General features: G+C 41.4%; 2 protein-coding genes across 4 annotated transcripts in view; one reads left to right on the forward strand and one right to left on the reverse strand.

Moving 5' to 3' along the window:
- Positions 1–1,165: 1,165 nt before the first annotated feature.
- On the forward strand, positions 1,166–2,133 carry LOC111554234 (olfactory receptor 10H3). Its single transcript, XM_023229649.1, is given in 2 exon segments — positions 1,166–1,862; positions 1,865–2,133. Coding segments are annotated over 2 exon segments (966 nt in total).
- Positions 2,134–4,518: 2,385 nt separating this feature from the next.
- The window catches only part of LOC111554201 (cytochrome P450 4F12), a 19,215-nt gene continuing 8,747 nt past the window's right edge, over positions 4,519–14,986 (reverse strand). The window contains exons 10-14 of one of the 3 annotated variants that reach the window (XM_023229592.2): positions 5,596–5,729; positions 5,440–5,504; positions 5,149–5,231; positions 5,007–5,038; positions 4,590–4,758 (exon numbers count right to left, since the gene is read on the reverse strand). In XM_023229592.2, coding sequence (XP_023085360.2) covers positions 4,721–4,758; positions 5,007–5,038; positions 5,149–5,231; positions 5,440–5,504; positions 5,596–5,729 — 352 coding nt within the window. In that variant the 3' untranslated portion in view covers positions 4,590–4,720. Of the gene's footprint in view, positions 4,759–5,006; positions 5,039–5,148; positions 5,232–5,439; positions 5,505–5,595; positions 5,730–14,986 lie in introns of all 3 variants that reach the window. The other 2 variants (XM_023229593.2, XM_023229591.3) reach the window with 2 other exon arrangements.

A 14,986-nucleotide genomic window follows, 5' to 3' on the forward strand; every position in this document is an offset into this window, starting at 1 on the left:
AGCTGGGGAACAGAGTGAGACCTGTCTCTAAAATAATTGGTAATTAGATCAATAATAATGCCTTAATATTATTCATACCTAATCATTCATTCATACTATAATAAAAATGTTCTCTATTGCCTTAAAAATACTTACAGCTGGTTATGTAAATCAATATTCAACTAGTCTCCTATGTTGCATCCAGTGATTATGTCCTCGAATCTCTCTTGTCCTTTGAATGAGCCTTTATCAATGAGACCAGACCAATTGTTCCGTGGAATTATCCACCTTCTGAATTTTTCTGAAAGCTTCCTCATGGTGTAATTTAGGTTATTCCTCCATCTTCTGTACAATGATTATCTTTTTTGGCTAGTGGGCATCTTTTCAATCTAGTACCTCCAGGCTTTTAATATTATCCCATTACTTAGTGGAAGTTTCATTTCACACTGGTACAAGGTGCCTAAGGCCTTCTTCTGTGTCCAGACCACAGGTCAGCCATGTCTCAAGGAACTCTGGTTCCCTGGAGTGGCGTATGGTATTAGAGACATTGTGATAATTGTTTCCATAAATTCCACCTTTTATTATTATTAAGATTGCAACCTCAGCTTTCATTTGGTGCATATTTGTCTGACAGGTATGTATCCAGCCTTTTCTTTCAAATTTTCTATTCAGATTTTTTAGAATAGTAAATATACAATTTGAAATAGGATGGCATAAATGAGTATCAATAAATCAGTATTCAAATAAATGTAATTGAGTTAAATAAGCAACTAAAAGATAAAGACTCTCAGGAAAAAAGCTTTTAAACCCCAAGGTCAAAATGTATGTTTTCTAGAACTGGCACATTATCAAGAGACTCTGACCCTGATCATCTATGCCTGTCTCTAATGGCTCTAAGTATTGAACCTTTTCTTTATGTTAGTCAGTGTTAATAGAAACCCAATTAGTAGCCAAAATCTGACATGATCATCTAATATATTAATGTCATTTGATCTTTGTCACATTGCTGAATGTTAAGAACTATTATTATTTACTCCATTTTACAGATGAGGAAAGTGAGACCCAGAACATTCTACCAGTTGTTGAATAGCATAGAGCTGTTGAGTTGCCATTTGATCTGTGCTACAGTCTGTGTTTTAACCACTGTCATTTAATTCTGTTTCTAATCTCGCCAGATGCAGTATCCATGCCTGGTCAGAACTACAGCACCATGTCTGAATTTATCCTCTTTGGCTTCTCAGCCTTCCCCCAGCAGCTCCTGCCTGTCTTGTTCCTGCTGTATCTCCTGATGTTCCTGTTCACATTGCTTGGCAACCTTCTCATCATGGCCACAATCTGGATTGAACACAGACTCCACACACCCATGTACCTCTTCTTGTGTGCCCTCTCCGTCTCTGAGATTCTGTTCACTGTAGCCATCACCCCTCGCATGCTGGCTGATCTGCTCTCCACCCATGGTTCCATCACCTTTGTGTCTTGTGCCAGTCAGATGTTCTTCTCCTTCATGTTTGGCTTCACTCACTCCTTCCTTCTCATGGTCATGGGCTATGATCGTTACGTGGCCATCTGCCACCCACTGCATTACAATGTGCTCATGAGCCCCCGTGACTGTGCCTGTCTTGTGGCCTGGACCTGGGCTGGTGGCTCAGTCATGGGGATGAAGGTAACAATGATAGTTTTTCACCTCACTTTCTGTGGGTCTAACGTGATCCACCACTTTGCCTGTCATGTGCTTTCCCTCTTGAAGTTGGCCTGTGGGAACAAGACATCATCTGTCATCATGGGTGTGATTCTGGTGTGTGTCACAGCCCTGATAGGCTATTTATTCCTCATCATCCTCTCTTATGTCTTCATTGTGGCTGCCATCTTGAGGATTCCCTCTCCTGAGGCCGGCACAAGACTTTCTCCACGTGTGTATCCCACCTCACTGTAGTGGTCGTGCACTATAGTTTTGCCTCCCTTATCTACCTCAAGCCCAAGGGTCTCCATTCTATGTACAGTGATGCCTTGATGGCCACCACCTATACTGTCTTCACCCCCTTCCTTAGCCCAATCATTTTCAGCTTAAGGAACAAGGAGCTGAGGAATGCCATAAATAAAAACTTTTACAGAAAATTCTGTCTTCTAAGCTCCTGCGTGCCAATTTGGTGGTGATAAAATATAATAGAAGAGCTGAAGATAATGTCTGTCTCCATAGGACTGTTGTAAGGGTTCAGGTATGTGAAAATATGTATTTGATACATACTAGCTATTGTTTCTTATCCCTTTTTGCTTAGCCTCAAGTGATCACAATCTCTTGTTTATGAGCCATTGTGATGAACTTTATCCTATTATCTGTTCCTAGAAATGTGTTTTCTATCTATGGACAGGTGGGGATCATCACATGGATGTGTCTGGGCACTTATGAACATGGTTCTTCTTAAATGGACAGGCAAAATATATTTATTTTCCCCCAGTGTAAGAAAAAGTAAGAATAACGTGATAGTCATAAATGCCACCAACCATTAAGTTTTTTCTATGCATCGGCACTGTGTCCAGTATTTTATAAATATTATCCTTTTAATTAGAAGAAATGTACAAAGGAAAATAAACTACTTCCCTCAGAGAAACTGGTTTTTATATAAAGTTCCTCACTGTCTTTGGGAGAGATATAGCCTAAGTTTGGGTGTGGATATTAATATGTTGAGTTGAGTGAAGGATGTCAGAATGCAAAAGTGGAGAGAGACCAAGGAGAGAGAGACAGAGATACAGAGACAGAGATAGAAGACAGAGAGAGATACAGAGACATAGACAGAATAAAGAGAGAGAGACAGAGAGGAAGCCAGAGAGAGAGAGAAAGCAGGTGTCAAGTAAAAAGGGAGTTCTTTAAATTTTTTTACCTGTACACGAAATGTAATAACTAAGAATTTGGAACAAAATCTGGCAAAGGGAGGAAGAGAGAAAAAAGGAGATTGGTAATAGGACTTAATATATCTTAATAATAGATCTGTAATATGTTCTGATAAGATAGCCTCGTCTCTCCTCCAAGCATTTTTGACACAGTTGCTCTGCAATCTCAATGGGTCATTCTAGGATATGTACTCCCTTGCTTCCAATGGAGGCATCATTTTTCTGGTTTTCTGGTTCTAGCCATTGGTTCCACCAGCTGAGGAATGAATATTATTTTTATAGTTGGAATTCTCTTCTAATGCTACTCATAGTGCCCTTGCCTGTGCTTCCTGCTGGTGCTGGAATGTGAAGGTCAACACTGAAAGAGATTTCATTCCAGAAGAGTAGAGATCATGGCTTTGCAAGGTCAAAAGGTGACATGGTTGGAAGAAGTTTTATCCTATGTTTATGCTATAAAATTCCAAACAAAAACAAACTATCCTTTGCCTTATCCTGCATACTCTGGACAACACTTGCATGTGTGGTTATCATCAATGAAGCACCATGGCAACCAGGAACTTATTCAAGGAGCACAAATATCAGAAATTTTGCCTATGAGTTCCAAAACAGTCTTTAAAGTCGTAGTAGAAAAAAACCATCTCGAAAGGCAACATGCTTTATGAGCCAGACTTTCTCAGAGAGGAGGTAATAATGGCCACATTTATTAAGCATCCAATGTGCACCAGGCACAGTTCTAAGTTCCTCTAACTTTGTCTTCAGAACCAACCTGAGGTAGGTTGTCGCCCGCCTTATATGTTTGAGGAAACTGAAGTGCATAGAGGGGAATTAACTGGCTCAAGTCACACAGCAAATGTGAGACTTCAGCACCACAGTCTGGCTCCAGATCCCATAACTTTGGGGTAGTGTTTTGTTTCCAATCATCTGGCTTTGAATCTCAAGGGTCAAATGGGAAGGTCCTGACTGCACCCCACTCCAAGACGGGTCAGTGGTGGAAATGAAAGAGGAATCTAGAGGTGAAAGGGTGAGGACGTGCCCAATGTCTGACACTTGTGAGAGTGCCTGGCACATAACAGAAGAGAGTAGGGGGAGGATTCAGGTAGTACCTGATGGACGGGCTGCCTGGGCAGAGTCAGAGGGCTCAAAAGAGGAAAAAATGGAGCTGCCTGAAGTTAGAGAAAGGGGGTCAGAAATGTGATCAACTGGAAAAGGGAGACATAGGGTGGGAGGTTGGCAAGAAAGGAAACTGAGAATTACTGAGAGCATGCCAGGGTAAAAGCTGCACCCTTCTATCCCTATGTTCTGAACTGGCCAGGGACCTCAGTCTTGGGACACTCCCAGACCAGAAGAAAGGATCTGCCTCTATGGTTGCTTCTCACTGACTGAGCCTGGGTCTCGCTTCTTAAATCCGTTCTTAATCCTGATCCCTCTCCTGTTCAAAACCCTCCAATGGCTCCATATTGTCCACAGGATAAAGTCCATACTTGGGCTCTGAGAGACCCTCCTATAGGAATGGAGGCCCTAAGCTCAGCCAAAGAGGCAGTCAGGTTCTTGGGGTCAGGGACAACACCCCGCCCAACCCACCGAGGTTAGACCTCACCCTGAAGCCTCCCAATCCCCAAGAGCCCCCTGTTGGCAGTCTGTGAGGCCAGACAGAGGTGACAGCACCGTTTTATTCATGAGAAGCTGCAAAATAAGGTGGATGGATCAGAGGGTCACTGCAAGCCTGTGTTGAGGGGCTCCACCCACAGCCAAAGCCCGCCCTCAGCGCGCAAGATCAACTCCGGCTTCCGGCGGGGCTCAGTGTGATCCGGCAGGAACCGGAAGTGCAGCAGCATCAGTGCCAGGACTGTTTTCATCTCCGCCATGGCAAACGCCTGCCCGATGCAGTTCCTGCAGGCGGGGTAGTGGACTGTGACTGTGCCCAAGACCCGCATTTGGGTCCCATCACTCCAGGAGCCTGACCCGGGATCCCCCAACCACACCCAGCTCAACCTGAGAGATATAGAGAGGGACTAAGCGTGCCTGGGACCCGGGTGTGGACTTGCATGTCCCGGAGCCTGGGACAGACTCCAGTTCCCAGCTCAGACTAGCAGATGGAGAAGGGGATTTTAAGCACTCAGGACCCCTGTAGGACCTACTCATCACCATTCCATGGACGTTTTCCCATAAACTGTGAAGGAATGGAGGGAAGAGCTGAAACTGGGATCATCTGCAACGTCCTCCTTTTTCCACTCCCGCAAACATCACCCCATCGCTGCCTCAGACACAGGACGCTCTTACCTGGGCCCTGCGGAGAAGGGAATAAAAGCCAGAGGTGACCTCTCCTTGCTGTTCTCTGGGTCGAAGCGGAAGGGGTCATAGACCTGCAGGTGAGACATAGGTTTGCTGGGTGAGGTCTCCTAGGCCCAGCAACCTTGTTGGAGAGACAGATGTGTGTGTTGGGGCAAGGTGATGTTGGATTTTCCTCATCAAAAACCTGCCCCCTCCACTAGGAACATCAGAACTGACAAAAAACAAAACAAAAAAAGAATAGAGGATGGGAGTGGTGGTGGTGAATGAGGAAGGCGGCACCTCAGGATCCGGCCACACAGTTGGGTTGTGATGGACCCCCATAATATTGATGATGCAGATAACGCCTGTGGGAGAGAAGGGGGCAGTCAGGTCGAGGACCCCCTGAGGGGCCCATCTTCCTACCTGGGAGGCTCCTCCCCCTGAGGTTGTGGGCACCTTTTGGGATGACTCGGCCATCTGGGAGAACAAGGTCCTGTGTGCAGTGTCGGGAGATGAAGGGAGCTGGGGGATGTAACCGCAGGCTCTCCTTCACGCACATGGCCAGGAAGGGCAGTTGGGCCAGGTCGTCCCTAAGGAAACACCCCAGCCCCAATCATTATCAGGAGAGCGAAGACACAACTCTCCACCTTTTCTATTTCCAGATGAGACCTTTTCTCCCTGTCACAAAATAAACTCCATGGGGATCAAACATTTGAGAATTTTAAAAGGCAGAAAACAATTAGAGAAGCAGACAATTAGAAAAGTATCAGAGAAAATTTAGCCAAGCAGTTAAAAATAAATACTCTGAGGAAAACACCCAGAAGCCAGCGGTAAAAGTTAACAAATTTGCGTAAAAATAAACATTGTCTGTGGCAAGAAAGCAAACTCAAATGCAAATAAGTAACAAACAAAATACCCAGATCCAATGTTTTGCTCTTATTTAGCATGGTACTAGAGATACCAGAACGTTCAATTAGGCAAGGGAAAAAGAGTCATGCAATTTGAAATGTGGAAGCAAATGTGTCATTTTGGCAGATAGTGATTTTACACTTAGAAAACACTAGAGGCCCCACTGGAAAATGTTTATAAACATTTAAGATCCAGCAAAGGAGCTGAATTCTCTGCTTAATCTTTCTTCTTTTGTAGTGGCTATTTAAAATTTTAATATTGTGTGCACTTATTTGGTTCAGAATTTGAGAACTTTAAAACATAATCCACTTCTATGGCCCAATGCCGTTTACTTCTCCCCACACGTTGCCAGGTTATTATTTTTTTAATGTATGCTTTCTGGGCTAATTTTTAGCGTCTTAAAAAATTATATGGGAGCACAGCATCTACTATAGACACTATTATGTATCCTTTTGGTGGGAGTGGGGGGCTAGGATGGAGTCTGTGTCGCCCAGGCTGGAGTGCAGTGGCACAATCTCAGCTCACTGCAACCTCCACCTCCCAGGTTCAAGTGATTCTCCTGCCTCAGCCTTCCAAGTAGCTGGGACTACAGGCATTCACCACCACAGCCAACTAATTTTTTTTATTTTTAGTAGAGACGGGGTTTCCCCATGTGGACAAGGCTGGTCTTGAACTCCTGATCTCAAGTGATCTCCCCACCTTGGCCTCACAAAGTACTGGGATTACAGGCATGAACCACCATGCCTGGCATGTATCTTTTCTCATTTAACACTGTATCACTTTTTCATAGCCCTTAGGATTTATGTGAAATAAGGTTATCCCTACTCTGGAGCTATGAAATAATTTTCTCATGGTTCCTTCTAGAGCTTTTAGGACTCTTTTAGAAAAAAAATGATTAATCTGGACATTATCTTGTCATAAGACGTGAGAACCAGGTTCAGTTGCCTTTTTTCCAGAAGGCTTTCCAGTTGTCCCAAGAACTTTTACTTAATTATCTATATTTTTTCTCTTGATACACAACACCATCTTTAGCATGTACTATGTTCATTGGGCACAGAATTTATTTGCATAAATCATTAGTTTCACCATGTAGAAATAACCATCAACTGAAAACATAATAAAAGAAAATATACTAGTCAAAATAATATAAAATACCTGGATTAAACTGAAAAAGAAACATGAAATCTCTGTATTTCATTATAAATTTCCCTCAATCCAAATAAAACGTACACTTTACCATACAACAAATGTTTGTAAGGGTTGATTTAACAACAACAACAACAAAAGCCACTCTGCCAGATATTAAAACCTATTAGAAAGTCACAGTATTGGGAAGCCGAGGTGGGCGGATCACTTGAGGTCAAGAGTTTCAGACCAGCCTGACCAACGTGGTGAAACCCCGTCTCTACTAAAAATACAAAAATTAGCTGGGCGTGGTGGACACTGCCTGTAATCCTAGCCATTCAAGAGACTGAGTCAGGAGAATTGCTTGAACCCGGGAGATGGGAGGTTTCGGTAAGCCGAGATTGCACGACTGTACTCCAGCTAGAATCCGTCTCAAAAAAAGCAAAAAGAAAAAAAAGTCACAGTAATAAAAATAGTCTGGCAATGCCATAAAAAAAGATGCATTCAAACGACTAAAAAGGTCAGAGACAGACGTGTGAATAAGTGAAAACTTCTCATCTGCTAAAGAAAGCCCCACAAAACTCTGGGAAATAGATGGGTAGTGTGGTACAAAAGAAAATATGGACAACTGTAACTTCATAAAAATTAACCAAAGCACCCCCCAAAAAAGTCAAAAAGCAATCTTTTGCAACAAAAGACAGAAAAAAATCATTAATTGTGGTACACATTCTTATAAGTAAATAAGAAAAAAGAACCCAAAGAAAAACAGCAGAAAATATAAGATGACCACTCCCATAGAAAGAAAATAAGTGGCTTATCAACTTGGGCAAAGGATGCTCTTTCTCACTCTTATTTAAGAAAATGCTCATTAAAAGATGAAATGTGAAGACTGACAAAAATTTTAAATTTAATAACATAATAATACTATTGGCAAATTTGTGGGAAAACTTGTGCCATCAAACTCAGCAAATATAGAAATGGATTTGCACTCATTATTACAATTGTAGAATGCAAATGGCCCTTGATTCAGCAATTGCACTTTTGGGAATTTGTCCTGCAGAGATGCTTACACATATGAGCAATGGTCACTGTAGACACATGCGAATTGCACAAGTTTAGTTTAGCAAAAGGATGAAACAAGCCAAATATACATGGATGGGGAGATGTTTAGATAAATATCTATTGGGGGAACCCACCCCCAATATTTCAATGTAGGTTATTTCTATTTTCCATAAGTGTCAGCCAGCTGAGAAATAAAGAGAAACAGTATAAAGAGAGGAATTTTACAGCTGGGCCGTGGAGGGTGACATCACATATTGGTAGGACCGTGATGCCCACTTGAGCCTCAAAACCAGCAAACTTTTATTAAGGATTTCAAAAGGGGAGGGGATGTAAGAACTGGAAGTAGGTACAAAGATCACATGCTTCAAAGGGTAAAAAGCAGAACTACTAATAAGGGTCTAACAAAGATCACTTCTGAGGGAACAGGACAAAGGGCAAAAGCAGAACTACTGATAAGGGTCTAACAAAGATCACAAGGCAAACGGCAAAAGCCGAACTACTGATAAGGGTCTATGTTCAGCAGTGCATGTATTGCCTTGATAAGCTTCCTAGACAACAATAAAACAGGGTTTGATAGCAGAGAACCGGTCTGACCACAAATTTACCAGGGCAGAGTTTTCCCCACCCTAGTAAGCCTGAGGGTGCTGTAGGAGACCAGGGTGAATCTCAGTCCTTATCTCAGCCACATAACACAGACATTCCCAGAGCGGCCATTATAGGCCTCCCCCCAGGAATGCATTCCTTTCCCAGGGTATGAATATTCCTTGACAAGAAAAGAGTTTAGCAATATCTTTCCTACATGTGCGTCCATTTGTAGGCTCTCTGCAAGGAGAAAAATATGGCTCTTTTTGCCCAACCCTGCAGGCAGTCAAACCTTATGGTTGTCTTCCCCTGTTCCCTAAAAATTGCTGTTATTCTGTTCTTTTTCAAGGTGCACTGATTTCATATTGTTCAAACACACATGTTTTGCAATCAATTTGTACAGTTGACACAATTATCACAATGATCCTGAGTTGACGTACGTCCTCACCTTATGAAGATAACAGGATTAAGAGATTAAAGACAGGCATAAGAAATTATAAAAGCATTATTTGGGAACTGATAAATGTCCATATTAAAATGAAATCTTCACAATTTATGTTCCTCTGCTGGGGCTCCAGCTGGTACCTCCATTCAGGGTCCCTGACTTCCCACAACAAACATCCACAGAATGGAACACTATACAGCTACACTAAAGGAGAAAATGAGGATCACTAGTCCTGTCACACAATGCAGTCCAGAAGGTAAATCAGTACAGAGACTCTGGAAGGCAAATTGACCATATCTACAATGATTGGAAATGTTTATACAAGTATCTTCAAGAAAGAGATGGGACAAATAAAACATAGAATGCTATTCATCACTCAGAAAAAATAGCTATCAGACACACTATTAAGTGGAAAAAAAAACATGTTCCGAAATGTCCATAAATGTAAATGCCATAGGACAAAAAATATAAGGAACATAAAAGGAGAGTGATGATAGAAATATACGTAGATAGATTGATAAACAGACATACAGATAGATGACACATCAGTATCTCTACAGGCCCTGGAGAAAGGGAGATGAGGTGGGGTAGCAGGAATGTCAAGGATAACCCTTGTCTTATCTGTAATGTTTCATTGAGTGCAAGAAGAACCTGTTCTCATCATTGCTTTTGTAATTCAAAACTCATTTTCCATGTGGTATATATACAGATCGGAGTGCTAGTCAGCCTTAAAAACAGAAGAAAATTCTTTCGTTTGTGACAACATGGAAGAGCCTGGAGGACATTATGCTAGGTGAAATAAGCCAGGCACAAGAAGACAAATAGCAGGTGACTTTAATTACCTGTGAGATCTAAAATAGCTAACACAGAAATCATAGAAACCAAGAAGAGAATGATGGTTACCAGAGAAGGGAGGAAGAAAGAATGGAAAGACATTGGTCAGAGGGTACAAGTTTCCATTACACGGGAGGAATAAGTTTTGAGATCTATTACATGCGTGGTGACTATAGATGATAATAATATATTTCTCAAAATTGCTAAAAGAGCAAATTTCAAAAGTTCTCACCACAAAAATGATGAGTATATGAGATGATGGGTATGTTTATTAAATTGACTTAATCATTCCACATTGTATACATATATCATAAAATCATGTTGCACCCTATAAATATATATAAGTAAAATTTCTCAATTAAAAATAAAACAAAGATTCCAAAACTCATATTTTGAGAAAAAGAAAAGAAAAGCTCCCAAAGATATATTGTTAATGTGAAGATATGTGTCGACTTTATTTCTTTTTATTTCCATAGCATTTGGCATACAAGTGGTTTGGTTACATGGATGATTTCTATAGTGGTGAATTCTGAGGTTTTAGTGCACCCATCACCCAAGTGTATACTGTCCCCAGTATGTAGTTTTTTCTCCCTTACCCACCTCCCAACCTTGATCTCCGAGTCTCCATAGCTCATTATATCACTCTGTATGTATTTCTGTCCTCATAGCTTAACTCCCACATATAGGTGAAAATATATGGTATTTTGTTTTCTATTCTTGACTTACTTCACTTAGAATAATGGCCTCCAGCTCCATCCAAGTTGCAGCAAAAGACATTATTTCATTCCTTTTTATGGCTGAGTAGTATTCCATGGTGTATATATGCCACATTTTCTTTATCCACTGATTGGTCAATGGGCACTTAGGTTGGTTCCTTATCTTTACAGTTGTGAATTGTGCTACTGTAAGCATGTGTGTGCTTTTGTCTTTTTCATGTAATGACTTTTCCTTTGGGTGGATACCTAGTAATGAGATTGCTGGATGGAATGGTAGCTTTACTTTCAGTTCCCTGAAGAATATCCTTACTGTTTTCCACAGAGGTTGTGTTAATTTCATAGCAGTGTATGAGCATTTCACTACATTTCACTTTTCACTACATCCACAACATGCATCTATTGTTTTTGAACTTTTTAATTATGGCCATTCTTGTAGAAATAAGGTGGTATCTCATTATGGTTTTAATTTGCATATCCCTGATGATTAGTGATGTTGTGCATTTTTTCATATGTTTCTTGGCTGTTTGTGTATCTTCTTTTGAGAATTATCTATTGGTGTCCTTTGTCCACTTTTTGATGGAATTTTTTTTTTTTTTTTCTTGCTGATTTGTTTGAGATCCTTGTAGATTCTGGATACTAGCCTCTTGTCAGATGGATAGTTTGCAAATATTTTCCCCCACTTTATAGGTTGTCTGTTAACTCTGCTATTATTGTGATTATTATTATTATTATTATTATTATTATTATTATTATTATTATTTTGTTGTACAGAAGCTTTTTAGTTTAATTAACTTCCACTGATTTATTTTTGGTTTTGTTGTATTTGCTTTTGTGGTCTTGATCATGAATTCTTTGCCTAGGCCAATGTCCAGAAGAGTTTTTCCAAGGTTATCTTATAGAATTGTTATGCTTTCAGGACTTAGATTTAAGCCTTTGATTTTTGTACTAGGTGAGAGATGAGGATCTAGTTTCATTTTTCTACATATGGCTATCCAGCTTTCCCAGCACCATTTATTGAATAGGGTGTCCTTTCCCCTATTTATGTTTTTGTGTGCTTTGTCAAAGATCAGTTGGCTGTAAGTATTTGGCTTTATTTCTGGGTCCTCCTTGCTGTTCCATTGGTCTAAACGCCTACTTTTATACCAGTACCATGCTGTTTTGGTAACTGTAGCCTTGTAATGTAATTTGAAGTCCAGTAATGTGATGCCTTCAAATTTTTTCTTTTTGCCTGGTATTGCTTTGACTACATGGGCTCTTTTTTGGTTCCATTTGAATTTTCGAATTGCCTTTCCCAGTTGTGTGAAAAATGATGAAGATATTTTAATAGGCATTGCATTAAATCTGTAGATTGCTTTGCACAGTATGCTCATTTTCACAATATTGATTCTTCCAATCCATGAACATGGGATATGTTTTCACTGGTTTGTGTCATCTATGGTTTTGTCCAGCACTGCTTTGTAGTTCTCCTTGTAGAGAGCTTTAACCTCCTTGGTTAAAGTATATTCCTAGGTTTTTTTTTTTTTTTTTTTTTTTTTTGCAACTTTTGTTTGTTTGTTTTGCCCTGTGAGAGTCAGAAGACCATTCTCAGGTCACTGGGGTAATGTTCCAGGGGTGAGTATAACTGCCCTGCCTCACAGAAGAGTTTGCCAAAGGAGTGGAGAGTAGCAGGTAGCAGTAAGCCTCATCCAGCTCCCATGCAGTTGGCACAAGGTGAGTGTCACACCTGCAGTGTTCCACTTATAGCACTGGATTTAGATCCAGGTAGTCTGTGAACAGAACTAAGACTTGCCCCAGGCCATAAGCTTTTCACACAGAAATAGCAATGCTTTCTGGCCATGCCATTTTTGTCTCTGTCCAAGGCCAGGCAACCAGCTCCTGAACTCCTGTCTACAGCACACTTCCTGCTTGCCTTCCAGGTTCTGTTCAAGGGAGTTCATTCCCACTCGAGGTTTCATCAAGAAATTCAGTTGGTCATTTCGTTCAACCTGTGACCCTGCCTGAGCTAGTTGTCTGACTTCCCCAAGGCCCCCTGTGAGATACAATAAGGAATGGCTCCCTCAATCCATGCTGGAGATTGGGAATGCCTGAAAGGCACTTCCTACTGCTGCGTCTACTTTTGTATTTCTCACCACTCCTTAAATCAGTTCAAGCACTGGGTAGAGTTAAGGCTTTCCCCTGTGGTCTGGAATTTCAGATTCCTCAGTGAAGATGTGTATCCTCGAAGCAGTCTCTCCCCCTCTCACCCTCTGTGGATTTACAGCTTTTCACCTGTCTTACAGAGTAGGTTGCAGCCTGCAGCTTCTGTTGAAGGATCTGTGGATTCTTTTGGTTTTCCTGTTAAGTCCCCATGTTGTTTCTTGGGAAAAGAAAGTTCACAGTGTGAATCTCTATACACTATTCTGTCCTTCCACATGGGAGAGGCACACTGACATTGCCTCCAATCCACCATCTTGGGAAAAAATACTGTGTCTATTTTATACGCTGTTATTTGTATACAAAGAGTGTGTGTTCATTTAATGTGGGCATCAGGATAGCTGTTTTCTGGAGGGACACACACAAAACCATTGATGGTAGAAACTGCCATGGTGAGACTTAAAAAGGAAGCTCATTTTTATAAATTTTTGGACACTTTTTTTTTTTACAAAGTGTGCAATATTACTTGATATTTTGGTTTTTAAAAGCACAAAAAGTTTTGCCATCTTTTAAGTGCTTGGCAAAGGCTTGGATGGGAGGACACTGCCTCCAAAACACCTGTCCAATCCATTGCCTCCTCTCCATCCCCAGCCCCTGGCCTGGCTCAGGTCCCAGAATGTCTTCACTGGGACTTCATTCTACAGCTGGTCCTCTATCCACAGTAGCCCTGAAAAGATTTTTCTGGTGCCCAGATATGACCTGTCACTCCCCTGCTGAACCACTTGTTATGGCTCCCCATTGCCTTTGGGTTAAAACGGAAGCCATTACCATTTTCCCATGCCTTCCACAGCCGGAGTCTGCCTTCACCGCCATGGTTATTATCTCATCATAACTCAGTTCCTTCCTCTCTCATTCTCTTTCTGTCTTCTTCTCTCTTCCCTCCTCTCTTTATCTTGCTCTCCCTCACTTTCCCTCCCTCTTACTTCTTTCTCTCTTTATGATCATCTCCCTCCCCCAATGCACAAACCTCTCTTTCCCTCTTCTCCCTCTCTCCCACTCCCCCCTTTCTGCATTTTTGCCAAGGTTGTCTTTTTCACCTAGGGCACTACTGCCTCCAAACATCTGCTGATCATCATTCAGGGTTTCAGTTGAGGCACATTATTATTTTGGGTTTTTACTTTTTTAGAATTGGGTTCTTTCTTTCTGTATTGTCCAGGTTGATCTTAAACCTGATCTCAAGTGATTCTCCCACTTCAGCCTCCTTGGTACTTGGTATCACGAGCGACAGCCAACACATCTGGCTTGAAACACTTTCTGTACTCCCAGCCATGCTTCTCTTGCTCTCAACTCTATCCTTGCCCATGTGGACTGGGAATGTCATGCACTGGGACTGTTCCCACTAGGCCGGGAGTACCTGGAAGACACATCCATAGGCAGGGTTCTTTCGAGGTCTCCAGAGCACAGAAAGGTGCTGGGAACAGAACTGGCATTGGAAATGTATATGGAAGAGTTTGCTGAATGAAGACTGAATGGATGAATGATGCAGGTGTTCTAGACAAAGATACATGACTTTTACCCCGACTCCCTGGATTAGACTGGAGGGTAGGTATTAGTGAACAAAAGAGCAAACCTTCAGGAAGTGAAGATGTTCAAAACAATGCTAATTCAGAGAAAACAAGAAAGAAGTGAAGGTAAAATTCATTGATTGAACGTGTCTAGGTGTCATCATCTGCCTTCATATATTGTCACTAGTTCTCTCAGCAGACTAAGACTCTGTGTCCCAAAAGCCTGAAAATTTTCCCCTGCTAGCCAAGCTAGATACCAAGTTCTGCCTCTGGGCTCTACTCCTAGTACTGCTAAGCAATAATGGAAGAATTGACAAAAACAACTTCCCCCTCGCCACCTGAGCAAACATTCAAGAAATGAGGATGTTAAAAAAAATGATATTTCTGGGAGAAAAGAAAGAGAGTGGAGGGGAAGTTCATTTGCTGAAAATGTGCAAAGTGGCATTATCTGTCCTCACATACTGTCACCAATTCTC

Source organism: Piliocolobus tephrosceles, chromosome 21, assembly GCF_002776525.5.
Source record: "Piliocolobus tephrosceles isolate RC106 chromosome 21, ASM277652v3, whole genome shotgun sequence".
In the NCBI taxonomy this organism is placed as follows: Eukaryota; Metazoa; Chordata; class Mammalia; order Primates; family Cercopithecidae; genus Piliocolobus; species Piliocolobus tephrosceles.